The sequence below is a fragment of the Calonectris borealis genome, chromosome 19, assembly GCF_964195595.1.
Source record: "Calonectris borealis chromosome 19, bCalBor7.hap1.2, whole genome shotgun sequence".
In the NCBI taxonomy this organism is placed as follows: Eukaryota; Metazoa; Chordata; class Aves; order Procellariiformes; family Procellariidae; genus Calonectris; species Calonectris borealis.
This window is the reverse complement of record NC_134330.1, coordinates 6299225-6316636: the sequence shown is the minus strand read 5'-3', so window position 1 is coordinate 6316636 and position 17412 is coordinate 6299225. Positions and strand designations below refer to the sequence as shown.

Here is a 17412-nt window from a genome sequence, read left to right as displayed (position 1 = left end):
ATTATTCTGGTGATCTCATTATAAGATCTAAAACCACCCTTTATTTTTTTGCGAAGCTTTTTGGAGTCGCCACTGACACCGAGGCGTTTCTGGCTGGGGCTCAGACAGCCAGAGAGAGTTGAAGCCTGAGAAATAACCAAAGGGATCTTGCCCCCAGATGGATGATCTGCCCCGCACGCAATGCGCCGGGCTGGGATGTGGGAGCCACGCTTACGTGTGTGCGAAGCAGGGGAAGCATATGGGGTATGTGTAAGCAGCTGGGTCCTGTGACCAGAGTACTGTTCCTATGAGCACAGGAAACACAGTGCCTCCGAGCCAGGACGGGAATGGAAAAAACAGAGTTTATGGGAGCCCAACATGGGCCCAGATTGGCGGCGCGGGGAGCGGCAGGACGAGGGGAAAGGGAGGGTGGCCAGGAACGTGGGCTACGGTCACGGTGTCAGGGCTGAGGGTGTCGGGGCGAGCACCCCAGCCGGGCTGTGCCGGGAGGAAGGGGAGCAGGGGCTCGGTGAGAAGGCAGGCCTGGGGCCGAAGGCTGCCGAAAGTGGGATCAGGAGGTTTTGTGCGGACACTTTAAGAAATGTGTAACAATAAACATCCTCTGCTCCGCGCTGGTGACGCGCCTCCTTGTTACAAACCAGAGGCTGTCAGCTTGTCAGGCCCCATTCCCCATAATCCACATGATTTCAAAATTCAGCATCATTTGCACATAAACATTTGGTGACGGTTTCTCTGTGAATCTGACAAGTTAAGCTGCTAAGAATTCGCGCTGACAAATGCGGGTTGATTTCTTGGGCAGCTGCTGATGCGATTCCCATCCCCACTGCCCTGGCAACAGCCCGGGGGCTGTCTGGTCCCAGCACACGTGGCCGATGCCAACTGGGCATCAGGAGGGAAAAGGGCCCTGGTCAGGAGGCACTGGGGCTTGCGGGGAGGAGGCTCGTTCTGGCCCCTCATCACCGCTGCTGGCACCGTGAAATTGCTCCGTGGACGTTTACCATGGGCTTCTCACAGGCTGGGGCGTCCCCAGCGCAGTGAGGTGCGCATTTGGCAATGGGGTGAGAGGGCCACAGCCTGGGGCTGACCGGAGGCAGGAGGTGGCACCTTGGTGTTGAAAGAGGGAAAATGCGGGAGGGATCGGCTCCAAGGGCCGTGAAAGAGAAACGAGAAGGGTCCGCGGGATGCAACAGAAAAGCGACAAGGAGGACGTAAGGACGTTCTTTTACCTTTGTTGGAGGGCATGAAATCCTTGGCCTTGTCATTGCAATAGTGGAGGCAGCAGGACAGAATCAGGTCATCGTTGTTTCCCTGGAAGAAAAGGGCAATGTTACCCCTGGCAGGAAAAAACCTGCAACCCCACCACCCTGATTTCTGCACTGTCCTTGAGACACTGCCACAGCTCAGCAGAGAGCAGGCCTGCTCAGAGCCAAAACACAGGCAGCCCGCAGGAGCCTGCTCAGCCGCCTGCAAAGGTGGGGACAGAGCTACCCCCTGCCCAGGGCTCGCGGACCCCAGGGTCCCCGGTTTCCCCCAGGGAGGCAGTGGAGAAGAGCCTCCAGCCCTTGGCATCACTACCTCTGCGTCCCGTCCTCCTGGGACTGGGATGTCCCGTACCTGCTGGCCAGTGGTGTCTTCGCTGCGGAAGGAGATGGACTCCAGCTCGTTGCCTCGGCTGGTCAGAGCCCTCAAGCAATTGTCCCGGCTCTCGAATCGCTCCTCCAGGAACTCGATGGACTTCCTGGCTCTCTCCTGCACTTGGCGGGCATAGCCTGCAGCCCGGTGCTCCATCTCCGGGCCCTTGGCCAGGCCATCCAGCTCGTTTATCACTTCGAACAGGAAGAGGAGGTACAGTTACTATGGGACAAGGTGCTCCCGTGACCTGCTGCTGGAGCACGCAATTTGCCAAGGCCTCGGGGCCGGGGCACTGGGAGCTGGCTCAGGAAATCTGGGTTCAGCTGCCGCAACGTCCCTGCACTCCTGGACTTGGCTCCGGGTCTGGAAAAGCTTTGCTGCCTTCCACCTCCGTGGGTCACCTGGCTCGGCCCCGAGAGCGCAGGCACCTCGCCCCTACCGCTCCCTAAGGGCACCTTGTGCTGCTCTGCGAAAAGCCGTGCACCCGGGACCACCGCCGTGGTGGTCCTACCTCACGTTCCTGCCTCACAACCGATGGCACCTCCGTGTGTGCCCGAGGGTGTCAGAAAACCAGAGTCTCCTGCAGTTCGCTCCTCCGCCTCCGAGCACAGCGATGGCCAGCAGCACCGCCGGCCTGGCTCTGCACCTCGGCTCCCTGTACTTACTTTCAGACACGAAAAGCTGCTGCCCTCCTGCCGCAGGACTAGATGTGGGAACAGGGTCATGCGTGGGAGCAGGCAGTTCCCACTCCAGCGCTGTTTCCCACGCAAGTCCTGGCTCTATTTTCCCCACCTGAAGCCGCCGTCCCAGGCTCTCGGCAGGGGACATGCTCTCTCCAACACCTCACCCATCTGGGTTCGCACATCTGTCCTGACACATGCTGCTCGAGACGAGCCTGAGCCTGGGATCAGGCGGATTCCCAGCCCGTTCGCCTTAACTGGAGCCCATCAAGCCTTAGAGCCTCCTGTACTGCTGCCAAGCCGGGAACCCCAGCCGCTCCGGCCCCCTAAGCCCAGCAGAAGCCCAAGGGACCCCAGCAGAGCTCCAGGAGGGACCCACCCTCCGGCGCCGGGGCTGCTGCAAGAGCCGCTCGGTCGCAGAGCGAGCACGCGTGTGCGAGCAAGATGCCGCCGAGGCGGCTAGAGGCGAGGCCGGGCACACAAGCGTGCGGCCAGATGTGCGCACGAGCGTCCTTGCCTGGCGATCGTGCACAGGGCTGCGTGTGCGCGAGGCCGGGCGCGCGAGAGAGCTGGTGTGCACGTGTGCGCGAGGGAGCCTCTGCGCGCACAGTGTGTGTTTTAGCCATGGCTTCATTTCTGAAGATTGTTTCCGAGCCTGGAGCCAAGTCCTGAGTTCAAGTGGGAACTATGCATTCCTTGGGGGTTCGGGGAGAGAGCTCGGGGTCTGAGGCCTCTCCCCAGTGCTGTGAATCACTGCCCGGGGAGCCTGCGTGATCGCTCTGTTCCATGGTGAGACTGGCACTCACTGTCTGGGTATTCAAATTAAAGCTGCATGGAGCTGCTTTGCTCTTCGCTGGCCGGCGACTCTTCTTGCTACCGACCTGATGCTGCCATTTCCACACAATGCACGGCTGGGCCCGGGGTGGGGGGAGCCGTGCAAGAACGGAACATCAAACAGGAAAAGCTGGTATTCCCTCCCGAAATCCGCCTTCCTGCTTCCAAGCTAAACAGGCTTCAAAGGGGAGGCTTGTTTGTGCTTCTGCACCAGGCCTGGCTTCTCCATGGCGGGGTCAGCCTCAAGGAGCACGGAGCAGGTTAAAGAGCAAGAGAAACAAACCCAACGCGAAGCCATGTGCTTAACCCCTTGCTGCATCCCCGGGAAGAGTGGGGAGGAGTGCCCTGTGCTGGGGGAAGGGCACCGCGCCTGTCTCTGGGCTGATGATGGGGCACGGCACCAAGGCCTCTGCCCGCAGCAGCCAGGGGCCCCCGGCTTACCCCAGGGGATGGGTTCCTCCTGCCTGCACCCGGGTCTCAGCACTGACGGCTTTCCTGGGGAACAAGGGGGAATTTGACCAACACCCGGCGCGGACGGGGAGTCGCTGGCTTCAGGGTGCTTCAGCAGCGGCAGGGGAGGCTCACGGCAGGCAGCGGGAGATGAGTTACTTTGTCCCCCCCTATGATGGCCTGAGCAGGAAGGCAGCAGGATGGAAGAGCACCGAAGGTGCTCAGTCACTGCTGCTCCTCCTGCCCGAGGCCGGGCTCCTCTTGCAGGTTGAGGGCAGCAGCATCTTGGACAGGGACAGGACCAGGGTTTTCAGCTCTCCTGTAACTGCTGCCCCTGGCTGGGGTTCGGATGGAGAAGCCTCACACCAACCACAGGAGCGCGGCGGGAGGCAGGGCCACGGCTCCAGGGCAGGTCCCAGCTCTCTCAGGTGTTAACATGCTCCACAGCCCCCAGGGCTGCCCAGGCTCTGCCGGTGCTGCCGGCTTCCTTCCCTTCACTTCCACACGACGCCTTGGCACTGCGGTGCCAAGCCACAGAGCTCCTTGGCAGCTCCCGTGCTGAGCTGGGCAGGTGGCCAGCCCTGCTCCCCCCACCCAGGGGTCCCGTCCCCAGCCCCAGGAATCCCTCCTGAGCCAGGCTCTTCACCCCGCGGGGAAGGGTGGCAGCTGGACGTTGGTTCTGGGGCAGGCAGAGCTGTCTGCTGGACACCAGGAATTAGAAGGAAGCCCCATAATGGCTTGGAGGGCAGGCACCCCTGCGTGCCGCAGGCCAGGAGATCGGCACAAGCCTACACCTCGCTGCCTGGATGCTGGAGATGCCCACGGGGCAGAGCTGGCCCCCGGCCTCCCGGGGCTGTGGCTGGGACGGAGGCAGCCTGTGAGCTCCGTGAAGCTCGGCCCTGCTCCTGCCCCGGCCTCTCCTGCTGCCCTTGGGGATCCTCTGAACGCCAGGTTGGCACCGGGATGCACCGGGCGCCGGAGCGACACTGGCCAGAGGAACGCTACCTCCAGCCCGGAGTGCGATCAAACAATCAGAGCAAAGGCATTTAACCAAATCCTCCCGCCACCCTGGGAGACCACCCAGCAGCAGAGCCGTTATCTGCCAGGGTGAGTGTTTACCAATAACGGGAACCAGCTTGCTGTTTTACTGCGAGCTTTATAAGGATAAAAAGAAGGGCTGGGCTTGAGCAGCTCTGAGACGCTGGGACACAGGCCGGCCATTTGCTCAGGCTGCCTAAGCCCCAGCTCAGCGGGGATAAGCTATCTGCTCTGATTGTTTAACAATTCCTCCTCCTTGCTCCCTCCAAAATTCCCTCCAAATCCCATTTAACACCCGCTTGCCTCTCCCAGCCCCTGGCACCCCCAAATGCACTGGGGGAGAGGAGCCCGCTGAGCGCCACGGGCAGAAAGCTGGCAGGAAGGGAGAAGGGCGATACGGGCCGAAGGAATGCCGGCCGTGGCTGGGACGAGAGGGCAGGACGGATGCCAGCTCCACCTCCGCTGCCAGCCGGCTGTGGCACGAGCCGTCCAGCCCTAGACCACACAGGCACCGCGGGCACGTGGGGCAGGGAGAGAGGGAGCCGGCACGGAGGGACAGCCTGCGCCGGGGGAGAGAGGAAGCCCCGACCTCATGCCGGCTCTACTCACCGATCAGGGGCACCACCAGGATGAATTTCCTGCAGTCCAGCAGCGTTATCAAGCTGCTGAGGTGGTCGATGAAGCCATTGGTGTCTGGGACCAGGAAGACAGGTCTGATCTCCAGCTCCATCTGCCTCATTTGACTCTGGTCTTTCAGCACGGCCTGGAGGAGAAGGACGTATGATGAGTAAGTAGGACGTCAGCCCTACGACCTGTGGACCCTGAGAGCAGAAGATAAGCCTGGCTGGCACGCACACCTCCCGCAGCAAGGGCATTGTGTGAAGGGGACGGGCAGGAGGCTGCGTCCATCCCACCGGCACACCTCAAACACCAACTCTTGCAGGTCCACAGCACACACGTGAGTGGTATGGTGAAAGCCTCCAAGAGAGCACTCTTGGAGAGCCTGTCCAGGCTCCGGGGAGAACAATTGGGACCAGCCTTGAAAATGGAGGTGTTTTGGGAATTGTCCCATTTAGGGGACTGACAGTTGCCAGGACTATCTGCACCGGTGCCAAGAAACCGACCCCAACACACAACAGCGGGGAGAAAAAGGGCCTGGAGGAAGCGGGCTCTAGGACTCCAGATGGAAACAGCTCAAGGTGACACCAGCCAAAACAAACCAGTTTGGGACACAAAAGTCCTGCCAACGGCATCCTAACACAAGGACCCTGAGCAGGCAGCAGGAGGGGAGCTCTAGGGGGTGGTGGGGATGGTTGGCTGAGTATCTCACTCGCTGTCCCACCAGCTCCCACACATGCCTTGCCTTTTCTGACTCCATCCAGCTGGGAAAACAGGTGGGTTCCAGCCCTGGAAACCCACAGCACCATCCTTGGCTGAGCCCTTCGCACCCGCTGGAGACCAGAGGGTGCTCACACATACATGGGAAGGGTCTGCTGGGTCTTACTAGCAACCCGCGGGGTTGCACCTGGACCTCTGGACAATGCCAGTTGCCAAAATGGGACCCAAGAGCTCACGTATTACTTTCGACGCTATCGAAGGACTTGGGCTCTTTAGTAAGTCACAGGCTTAAAAAACTCAGGATGCTATTCTAGTGCTTCCTCTGCTTAAAAATAGCTTCCCTGGACTCGCTGATGTTTGTTGCCTCTAATAGGAACCGGTCACCCACGGAGCACAGCAGCACTGCTGTGGAACACATCCACCATGCAAACCCTTGCGACAGCGGGCTCACACCCACAAGCCGCGCCCCGGGGACAGGAGGCAACTGCCGACCCTGTTCTGCCCAATGTTATGGGGTGCTCCCCCTGCCCGGGGTGAGGATCCGAACCCTCCCGCAGTCACGCCAAAGCCTCGGAGGCATCCTGGAACAACGAGCTGCACAGGCCAGCAGTGGCCATGGAAAGAAGTGGTTTTTAATCCATTTCCAAGTGTTGTCATCTGGCTTTAAATCAAGGCGACTTGATGCTGCCACCTCCCACAAGTGTCTCCAGGCAAGGCAGCAACCATAACCTCACCACGTGCCTCCCACCCGCCTCCTGGCAGCGCCGGTCCTGGGGCCGCAGCTCCCACCGAGCCCGAGGGGAGATGGGCAGAGCGGGGAGCGCGCCAGGTCCCATCTGCTGCATGTGAGGATATGCGTCCCCCATTGCGCAGGGGCAGCTACAATGGCACCAATGTCCCTGGACAGACGCTGCCGTGGCCAGCCGCTTGCCGGGTGCCATCCCTGCCTGTGCTCTGCCTTCACCCAGGGAGGTGTTGGCATTCCCCGGCGGCACGGGAACCCCGTGTTGGCAACCCCGGCACGGCGCTGCCGCTGCCTCCTCGCCGTGAGGAGGGTGGCAGGTGGGGTTTCTCCCCAGGGTTTGGGGGTGCGGGAGGAAACGCTCATCCCTGGGAGGCACCAGGCCCTGCTGAGCTCCACCAAGCTCCACCTGCCATGGGGAGATGAAGAAGGGCCTCTTCGGCCAATGCAGAGACCCGGAGCGAAGCGGCACGTCCCTTGCGCGGCAGCCAAAGAGGTCGATGGCCCCGAACTTGCAAGAAGGAGGGGCGAAACCATGAGGCCTCCAACGGGCGACAACAGTCCTATGTGAGCAAGAGCCGGTGGCAAGAGGGGACCCCCGCCTGCGCCCCGATACGGCTCCCTGACCCCGGGGCTTGTCGTGGTCCATGCAGGCGACCTCAGGAACGCGGCACGAGCGGGAAGCTCACCTACCCCTCTGGCTGAGGGGCGCAGCGGTGATGGCGGGGGGGGGCAGTACTCTCGTGTGTGGCATTTGCCCCGGCGGCTTTCGCAGGCCGTACCCGGCCGATTCCTGGCAGCCGTGAGCGACGCCTGTGCCGGCCGTCACGTCCCATTCCGCTCGCCGGGCCGCCCGGTGAGAGAAGGACACAGGATGCGCCGGGAGTGAAAGAGCGAGGTCGGCGGGGAGCGTGCCAAGTCCCTGCGCACAGCTCCGGGCCGCTCGGGGAGCCAGAGGGAAACTCGCCTTTGCAGAGTTCAGAGGCCGGCAGCGAGATTTATTTTTGTTTGTGTGAGTAAAAGGCTGCAGAAGCCTCCGGCCAAGGGGTTTCGGGGGGGAGAGGAGTGGCCTGTGATTCATGGGGACGCTGGCTGGCCCCGCGCCAGAGATGAAAGGGAGCCCATGTGCGGGGAACCGGGGAGGCGAGCGCTGTGTTAACCCTTCTGCTAGTCCGTGGGGCACGGTCCCGTGGGGAGGAAGGACGGCGTGGGGATGCGGCTCGGGATGCCTGTGCCTGGGGCCTGGCTTCTGTGCCGCCACCACTGCCAGAAACGAGCTGCCGGTCCCACTGTGCCTCAGTTTCCCCGATGCGAGGACAGAGAGACAGTGGCCCTGCCGGAAGGTGGGGTTTGGAGAAGACCCCAGGGACAGCAGCGCAACTAAAACACCGGAGGTACAGCCTCGCCCTGGCCCATGTGCTTTAGGACGGCCGGATTTCAGCCTTGTCTAACTGCAGGGTTAAACACGCTGCATGGCTCCATGGCAGAGTGACCCCGCAGTGCTGGAGATGGCAGGAGACCTGGGGGGCCGGGGGCTCTCTGCTCCCCGCCGGGCCAGGCAGCTCCCCCTTCTCCCGCCTCCTGCACCCGCCCGCTGCGGCAGTCAGAGCTGCTCCCACCCGCAGCCCCCTGCCCGGCCTCCTGCTCCGGCCGCGGGGGCTTCTCCCAGGAGCTGGGCCGGAGCTGGAGGTGGCTCCCCCGGCTGCCCCAGCTGGTGGCAGCACTGAGATCAGACACTCCTGCGCACACAGTCCCAAATTCCCAGCTCATCCATCAGCTGGGATCACCTGGGGGATTCCCCGGAAGCCGCTGCCCGGCTGAGGGCTTCCAGTGTGGACAGGGGACCGGTCCCCCGAGAGCCAGGCCACCAGGCGCTATTTTCTGTAGAATGCCAGGGGGGAGACCTAAGGGTCTCCACCACAAGTGCAGAATAGGAGGGGGCTCCCCATCGGTCCCCCGGGGCTCCGCACACGGGCCTCAGAGCTCCTCTGCCCGCGGTGCCGGGCTGGTGGAGAGGCCCAGAGCCGAAGCCTGGCAGAGATGAGTACCCTGCTGCCTTCGGGATGGGTCGTACAGGGTCACGCCGCTCTGCCAGGACGGATGGGCCGTCACCATCCTGCCACCACCTCTCCTGCCCTGACCCGCTCCCCAACTGCGGGGAAACCCGGCGCCGCTGCCCCTTCCAGCCCCCCATGCTCCACGGGGATCGGAGGCGGATTTTCGAGGGCCGAGAACAATGCCTCTCTAGTCTCCGCTCGAGGGCTTCCTCCTCCCAAGGTTCGTCTCCAGCGTCTTCCTCAGGAGTAAACGTGCCCCGTGCCTGGTAGCAAACTGGGGCCGCCGCCGTGGCGGAGCCGCCGTGGGTGGGTGTGCGTCTTCCGCAGCCAGCAGGCACCCGCTCCCAGGCAGGTGCGTGTCGGCGCGTGTGCACCCGCGGCATTGTTCCTGCGCGCCGAGGAGAGCGTGAATGGGATACGGCTATATTTAGCCACTTACTCACACTACCGCCACAAAGGAGCGGCTGCATCTTAAGGGGGCGGCCGTTCCGTGGGCTCAGAAGGGACAGGAGAGCGGCTATTTTGGGAAGACATGTCATAATTGGCCGCCCCGGTTAAGCTGCTTCTGTAATGCTGAGCAAAACAATAGCAGCATCCAGAGGAAGAGCCTGTTATGTTTCAGGTGGGATGTTTTCAACCGGTCAGGAAACTCGACCGCTCCCAGCGCACAGCGGCGGCACAAAGGACAGGGGACGCTGAACAGCATGGACCAAGGGCCCGGCCAAGCGGCGTGGGCGGCTGGGAGCGCGCGGCAGGACCCGGCGCTGGCTGGGGACACAGCCCTGCCAGAGAACGCTGCCTGCCCCGGCAGCGTCGCTGCCGCTTCCTCTTGTCCACCTGCCTGCCCGGCCTCTCGTCCCTCCAAATATCTGGACAGCACCCAGGAATGTGCCTGGTCTTTCACCTCATCCCGATGCATCGCTGCTGTCACCAGCCTGTGACACGGGGCTGGCAGGCAGCTCCTTCCCAGCCTGGGCAAGCGGTGAGGGCAGCGGCAGGCTGGCAACGGAGCCAGGGAGCAGCAGCCAACCCGTAACCCAGGGCCAGGCAGCAAAGGCCTGCCTCCTTGCAACCAGGGCTGCCCAGGGACATGAGAGACTGTGACCTAACCCCGCTCTGGCCCGTCTGCCCCCCCTCAGAGTGACCGTTTTGGGATCCAAGCTCGTGTAGGGAAACAGAGCCACCCCCCTTTGCCATTCACCCTGCCTGGACCTGTACCCCCCCAGCAGCTCGAGCCACAGTCCTGCGCACGCCCAGCCAGGGAAGGGACCGAAGGAGCACAGTGAAGCCCAAATCCCCCTCGAGGTATAAATGTGACCCCAGCGTTGGTTGTGGTTGGGAGCTACAACAAGGACCCGCAGGGCTGCCCTGCCAGCTGATGCAGGGCAGGTAAGCAGCAGAGTGAGCTTGGGACAAGCGTCGGGTGGATGATCTCCAACAGCAGCAGAGCTGGGCTGCAGGAGGTGGGGATCACGGCAAAGGCAGGGATAGTGCAAGAAAACCTGGTGGGGAGAAGGTAGTGAATTTAGCTGCGAGAAGCACAACTCTGCAAGTCCCAGGTGAAGCCATGACATCGTGCTCCCCTTGGGCACAGAAAGAAAATGGATGGCCAAGAGAATGAAGGCTTTGCCCTGCACCCTGGGTCCCTGCACACACCATCACAGACTCTACGGGAGGCAGCCGTAGCATTTGGGCTCTCTGGACCCAAGTCCCCACCACCATGCAGGCACAGCCACATGGCCGTGTGTGGAGAGCTGAGGCTCTCAGCCGTGCTGAGACAGGAGCCGCATCTGCTGGACTCGGATGAATACAGGGAGCTGTGGCTTGTCCCCAGCGTAATGAAAGGGGGACTCGGAGAGCAGCCGATACGTGAACTCCGTAGGTGAGCAATGAACAAGAGAAATGGGCTGTAACAGGGAAGGCAGAAGATCCCCAGGTCCCAGGAAACACAGAATCTCTTGAGAAGATCAGAAAGGTCAAGGACCACAGGCCAAGAGAGGGAAAGTGGTGGGGGTGGATGCTGAGCTGGCTCCAACCTGGCCTCCCCAGGCAGCGCTTTCCACCCGAGCTCCTCTGCTCCTCTAGCTCCGGCCGCGTGGTCAGTACCAGGGCAGGGAGAGGACCGGGGCCTGCACACATGTTCTGCTCCGGGCTGTTCCCAGCTAGCTACGGGCTGGATGACTTTACCGAAGCCCCAAGGACTTCTCCTCCACCCCGCGTCTTCAGACTCCAACTGCACCTCGGCTCTCAGCTGTGCAGCCCCTGAAGCTGCCCACACCCTCGTTTTGACCTCTCTCCGCCTGCGAGCACCGGCCCCAGCACGGCTGGGGAGGAAGGGAGGAGCACGCCGGGGGGAGAAAGCCCCTGACAACATCAGGCAGCCCCCACTCTCCCCGCAGAATGGGCAGCGGCCATCCCGGGGGGCCCTGCTGCAGCTGGGCTAGTCGCCGGGGCCGGGATCTGCTGCACGCTGCCCTCCCCGAACATGTGCAGTTCCTGTTTGCTGTGTCTGTACAAGGCAGTGGGAAGTGGGGAATTTACTTACACCTCCCGCTTAACAACCCTGGGAGGCTGGAAGGCTTCAGGCCGCTTTAATTTACAGCCCATCTCTCCAATCTCTCACTCGTTCGCTGCTGCTTTCTTCCTCCTTGTATTAATGTGACCCAGGTACCTGCCAACAATAATGGACTCGCTTGCGGGGGCGGCCCCTCCCTCCCGGCGCAACTTCTACCTTCGCCTTGATATGAATTGCTCAAAAATTCAAATGAAAAAAGAAAAAAGGCGAAATCTGAAAGGTTGGGGTGGGTTTGGAAAAGCGAAGCGCAGTGGTTCTGGGCCCGGCGCCAGTAGCCGGAGGGTACACATGTGCACGCTCTCCCAGTAGGGCCTTCAGCAGCCCTGTTTTACAACCACCTCGGCACACACTGCAGAGTTCACGCATATGGCCAGACAGATGTGTCTGGCTTACGTTCAAGGCTGGAAAATGAAGAATTATGGAAGTGAAGGGCCCTGGGCATTAGAGAGGGCGGAGGTGAGGGGGAGGGGAGCCAGGGAGAATTTTTCCTCTGCTGAGAAATCCTCATCTGGGCTGCGAGGCTGGAGGAAGAGGGGTTGCGAGCAACGAGGCAGCCAACAGCCATGCATGTGAGATTGCTCTTAAAGCAACAGCGTGCACCGCCAGGCGTCTGCTCCCAGTCCAACCAGTTTACTTCACCAGCTCCCACTGGGAAACATGCTCAGATCAGGCCAGGGCCAGGACAGGATCACCTGTATCCCGCCTGTTTGTCCCCATAACGATGGCAACGCTTTGCAAGCAGCGCTCTGGCTGCAGCAGCCGTTCGTAGACTATTTTTCCTGCCGCTGGCTCCCTCATGAACTCTGCCGTTCATGTCCCACCCTCTCCCCCGTCTGCCTGTGCCCCGCTGCACAGGAAAGCTGATTTCTCGCCGAACCTCGCTGCCACGGAACGTCTGCGCCGGGCTGGGGGACAGCTCGCTGCCTGGCACACACTGCACTACAGCCATCAGCTAAAGCACTCCCCTGCCAGGGCTCCTGGGAGTGCTGGCAGCTCCATGGAGAAGCTGTGTCTGGCTTCACAAGGGTCCCAGAAGTCCCCGAAACATTTATCTCAGGGCAGATCTTACCCTGGGTGCGGACAGCAACACCGATTTGGCCCTTCCAAAGGGCCAAAGCTAAGCTTGCTGCTGGGTTTCACAGAGGCAGCGCAGGGCACCTACACCCAGGAAGCTCAAGGTGCTACGGGACATCCCGAGAGGCCACCGGTCCTGAAGCGTGGCAGGGGAACTGCTGCGCGCCATGGGCACAGTGAGGCAGGATCAGCCCGTGTACCAAAGCAACGCAGCTCCTCAGCCAGCTCGGGCACTGCAGTCACACAGCCCGTCCTACCTGAATCTTGTCTTGACGACGCTGTTGCTCAGCTACTTTCCTGGCCAGGGCTTGTTTCTTGGCTCTGAGCTCCTTGATGTCCATCTCTCCTCCGCTGCCTTCAGCCTCAGAATCATCTTCAAATGCCTCAATCCTCACATCATCTTCCTTCTTCCAGGAAATGCAGAAAGACAAAAACCAGGAGAGAAGTCATTGTAAGGGATGCTGGTGGCAGGGACCGTGCTCGTTCTGCTCTCCCCCTTCCAGCAGACAAATCCCCGCCAGGCACGGTCCATCACCGCTTGCTGATGAGTGACTGACTATTTCTAAACATCCAAAAGAAGCAAGCAAAATAAACAGTAAACATCCAGGAAATGACAAGGTGAGACAGGAGTTAACGGGACAGGCTGCTTAAAGCTCCGTTCTAAAATCAAACTCCCTAGCCTTGAAAAACTCTTCCCACGGCCCTGGGCGAATCACTGATGCTTTATAGCCTTCAGTTCTGTAAAACCGTGGTATTTCCCTATCTCTCCGCTTTGCCCGGTAAATGCTGCTTCTCCCCACCTGCCTGCACCGGGGCTGAGCAATGCTGCTCTAACCCTGCTGCCTCATCCCAGGCTAGGCATGCAAGGTGATCATCTTGATAGGAAACTTGGATCCGTGAATGCAGGAGACCAAAGAGCCTGTTCCCCTCTTCGTTTTGATCTCTGAACAGGCCAGAGAGATTCCTGCACCCACCCCAAAACTTCCAGCTGAGCTGGAAGAGATGTTTTAGGAGACGCTCAATCTTGATTTTAAAGCCCCATATGATGGAGAATCCACTGTGTCTCGAGGTCAGTCATTTCAACGGTTAATTACTTCCTCTGTTAACATTTGCATCCTACTTCTAGTCTGCCTTTGCCATGCCCCTGCTGGCCAGGACCCTTGTCTTTGCTGAACTGAAGGGTCCCTGGTTCTCCAACCTCCTGCCTGCACAGGCACTTCTGCACCATGTTGCATCTTCACCCTCTTCTAGAGACCCTTCTCTGGTTCTCCCCACCAGGAGGTCTGCAGACCTTTCCCAGTATGTCTGTACTGCTTGAACATGGCCCCAGAATGGGCCATGCTGTTCCTACCCCAGGTGAACACTGCGCTGGCCTGTCCCTGCACACACAAATCTCCGGGACATGAGAGGGTAGAAGGGGGTGGCTGGTGTCCAACTGGGGATCCGCCACAACCCAGTTCCCCCCCCAGCTTTGCTGCTCTCCCCAGTGGCTCCCTGGGGAGACCACAAGTCCCTGTTCCTCAACACGTGTCCTGCCAGCAGCTGCCTGCAGGCACGTGCTGCCCACAAAACAGGCTCTGCCGCTGACCCAGACGATCCCCTCGGCCCGCCCAGACCCCCTGGCTCCCCAGTGCAGCGACTACGGGCCTTCCCAAGCCCTGCCGGTACCAATCTCCCCTTCCCTGCACAAAAGCCAAGGGTTATGATGGGGCTGGGAAGAGCTCCCAGGTGGGACCCGGGCAGAAAGATTTGCTCTGACCCCCCAGAGGGCTGCAGGGGATGGATCCTGCACAAGAGGATCCCCCAGAAGAAGAAGAGCATGGCTACACTCCCTGCCCTGTGCAGGCTGCCATGGCACATTTCAGCAGGAGGGACTTGGGCAGGAGCCTGCAGTCTTAATTTAAAGAACTTCAACACTACACATTCGCATACTCAATCATACTCACACCCGCCCGGCCACAGAACCACGTACTCTTCTCTCCTTGTGACTTTTTAGCCTTGGGAAGGAGGAAGATGGAGCCCCCAGGCTCACTTCCCTCTGCCAGGACAGCCTGGACCACAGAGGACGGGGGGATGCTGCCAGAGGGACAGCATCGCGCCAGGGCCTCGGCGAAGAGCATGTGTCAGATGCAGATCTGCTGCGGTGGGTCGGGATCCGCTTGCCCAGGCTGGTGGTGGTCACCCTGGCGAGCTGGAAGCTGCCTCGCGCTCACAGCCCAAGGAGGAAGCTCCAGGGTTATGCAAGCAGCTCGCGCAGAGGTTCCCACAGCCGAGCAGAAACTGTGGGGACGGGGCAGGAGGCAGCTATCCCCCATCCCGTGTTTGTTCATAGCAGAAATTGGAGGGACCAACCCAACAAGAGGAGTGCTCCGGAAAGCAGGAGCGACCCTGTCGCGACACCGGGTGGAACCTGGAGATCCCCCCATATCACATGCTCTTGGCGGTGTCAGCCTGAAAACCTCCTGCACCGCCTCCAGAAGAGGACAAGGGTCCAGGTCTCCCACCTTACAGAGACGTCTCTTGCTGCCCGGGGTTTTGCTATGAGCCCCAGCGCAAAACAAATCAGCTAAAATCTGTCCCCTGCTCAGCTGGAGTTGGGTGCTGGGACAAGGAGGGTGCTGAGCATATTCTTGCGCTGGGCTCCTCTGGCTGTCGGCTCCCTGGGGCGCACGGGGCCACGGGCCACCCAGTGCCGGCAGAGACGAGGTGCTGTCCCCTGCACGGGGCGATACCCCCTCTGGCTCTGCAGCGCCCGGCCCTGGCGCAGGGAGGGGGCCCGGAGCGAGCCTGGGCAGTGCCGGGCCACCCAGCTCCCCGCTCCCAACGCCTCTGCCCCTCTCTCCTGTTTCCCTGGCCTTTCCAACTGCAAGATTAAACAGAAGAAAAGAGTCAACCTGCAGAGCGGCTGGCAGGGCCCTTAAACACACACATGGAGCCTGGAGTGAAGCAAGGCCTACAGGAACAAGCAAGGGCAGAAAAACAAGAGTTGAATTCCTTAATCACATCAGGATGTGAGAGGCAGGGGAGGGACGGGGCGCCAATGTCAGCTCTTCCTGTACGTGTGCTGGAGGCTGGAGCTCAGGCCTCTGCCGCAACGAGCTCCACGGCTATAAACTTGATCCTGAAGCTGAACCCTGACACCCCCTCGCCCACCTCCTCTCCCGGGGCCGCGGCGCTGCACGTTATTAAAGCTCCCCCCCTGCTTCGGGTATGAAAAAGCAGCATCTGGAACTCATAGCAGCGGGCGAGATAGAGGCAGGCGGGTTGGACTGGCAGGAAAGGGCACGAGCGAAGTACACTCGGGAGACAAGGGCTGTGCACCATTTGCCCCCCCTCTGCCTCCCCCCATAAAATGCACACGCAGCTACGCCAGCTATAAATAGCGGGAGCTGCAGGGCAGGCAGAGGCTGGGCCCCACAGGGGTGATTCTTCCTTCACCGAGGCGCGCTCTTCCCGCACGGTACCTGATCTTCCAGTTGTTTTCCCTCTTGGCTTCCCATTTCCTTTCCCATGGCGTCTGGGACGGGTGCCACTGACACATATTTTCCACCCTTGAATGCCAGCAAAGGCTCTTCTTGTCCACAAAGGGCTTCCAGGAAATACTTCAGAACTGTGACCCTCTTGCAGTCGGCTGCAATAACCTACGGGGTGAGGACGAGGGGGTTGGGGAGAGGGAAAGGAAAATAAAGTCAGTGTAAAGGGGAGGCGGATGGGCAACGGCCAGGGGGAAACGTTCGGGGGTAGAAGGCCCAGCGGGACGCAGGCAGCACCACACAGCACCGCGGGGATGTGTGGAGTGCCCCTCTTCTTCTAAACAGGAATGGAAGGGGTTTGCCCGTGCCTTGGAGCCCACTGTCCCCAGGGAAAAGGAGGCAGGCGAAGTCGGCACCGATCTGCGTCCTGTCCTCCCCCTCTGTGCACCCCAGGGCCGCGGGGCTGCCGGGGGACAGCCAGCCCCCTGCCCAGCCCCTCCGAATGGGGGGAAGTCCTGCTGAAGCATGAGAGATGAATGATGTGGCCTGTCCATACTGTTTCGTTTCGACTCCATTGCTAGAATCTCCCCCCACCCCCGAAAGCTAGGGAGGGACGCAGGTGTGAGAGCGGGCAGGTGGGGGCATTTGAGAAAAGCCAAGCCCCTCCTCGTCTCCAGCCTGACCCCGTCCCACCGGCCCATCTCACGGACCAACTGGGGAGCCCCATCAGGGAGGCTGGGACGGATCTGGCCAGAAGGAAACTCAATAGCTCGGGTAATTATCCAATTTATGAGGCTCTCAAATGGAGTTTCCAGAGTGTGGGAGCCTGGTGCCTCCACAGCCCCGTCCCGTGCGGCACAGCCTCTGCTGCCGCCTCCACCATGACCGGCCTTGGCTCAGACCTCATCCCCTCGCAGCGGGGCTCTGCACCTGCAGAGCTCTCCCCTGGTGTTCCCTGCTGACTGGCATCACCCCTGGGGAGCAGCAGATTTATAGGGAGAAAGTCAGCAAATGGGGGCTAGAAGTGTTACATGTTATGGAGACAAAGTCCACGTTGATGCCCGAGTTCTTCTTGCCTCCCCAAACTACCCTGTTTTCGCTCTGCTTGTACAGAGCAAAGCAGCCTCAGAGATCCCCATCCCGAAAGCGTCCCCGCAGGCTCCCAGGACCAGGATCCCGAAGCCGGGGAGAGGGCCAGACCCCCTACAGGTGACTCAACCAGGCGCCTCGCAGCCAGGGACGCTGCCTGCTCTCCCCCTGCACGCCCACGCCGTGCGATACCAATGCCGCACACCCCGGCCCCGGCTTGGCAGAGACCGGCTCATCACCCTGCCGTGCCGGCGGCGGTGCGTGCCCCGGACGGGGCCGTGCCGCAGCGAGCCAAGGGCTGGCAGCGGCATGCGGCCCCACTGCACCAGGCTGCCGTGAGAGGAAACTTCTGCTCTTCCACAACGCTGCCAGTTTCCTCTCTGCGGGCTAATTTTAACCACCGTGTCGCTGTAGTGCGTGTCAAAAACCT

The 17412-nt window shown here is 61.0% G+C and overlaps 1 protein-coding gene across 7 annotated transcripts in view; it reads right to left on the bottom strand.

Moving 5' to 3' along the window:
- The window catches only part of SMG6 (SMG6 nonsense mediated mRNA decay factor), a 118674-nt gene that overhangs the window by 2753 nt on the left and 98509 nt on the right, over positions 1-17412 (bottom strand). For 4 of the 7 annotated variants that reach the window (XM_075168712.1, XM_075168715.1, XM_075168719.1 and 1 more), the window contains 5 exons: positions 15885-16061; positions 12678-12824; positions 5244-5397; positions 1615-1826; positions 1227-1308 (listed from right to left, as the gene is read on the bottom strand). In XM_075168712.1, coding sequence (XP_075024813.1) covers positions 1227-1308; positions 1615-1826; positions 5244-5397; positions 12678-12824; positions 15885-16061 — 772 coding nt within the window. Of the gene's footprint in view, positions 1-1226; positions 1309-1614; positions 1827-5243; positions 5398-12677; positions 12828-15884; positions 16062-17412 lie in introns of all 7 variants that reach the window. The other 3 variants (XM_075168713.1, XM_075168711.1, XM_075168714.1) reach the window with 1 other exon arrangement.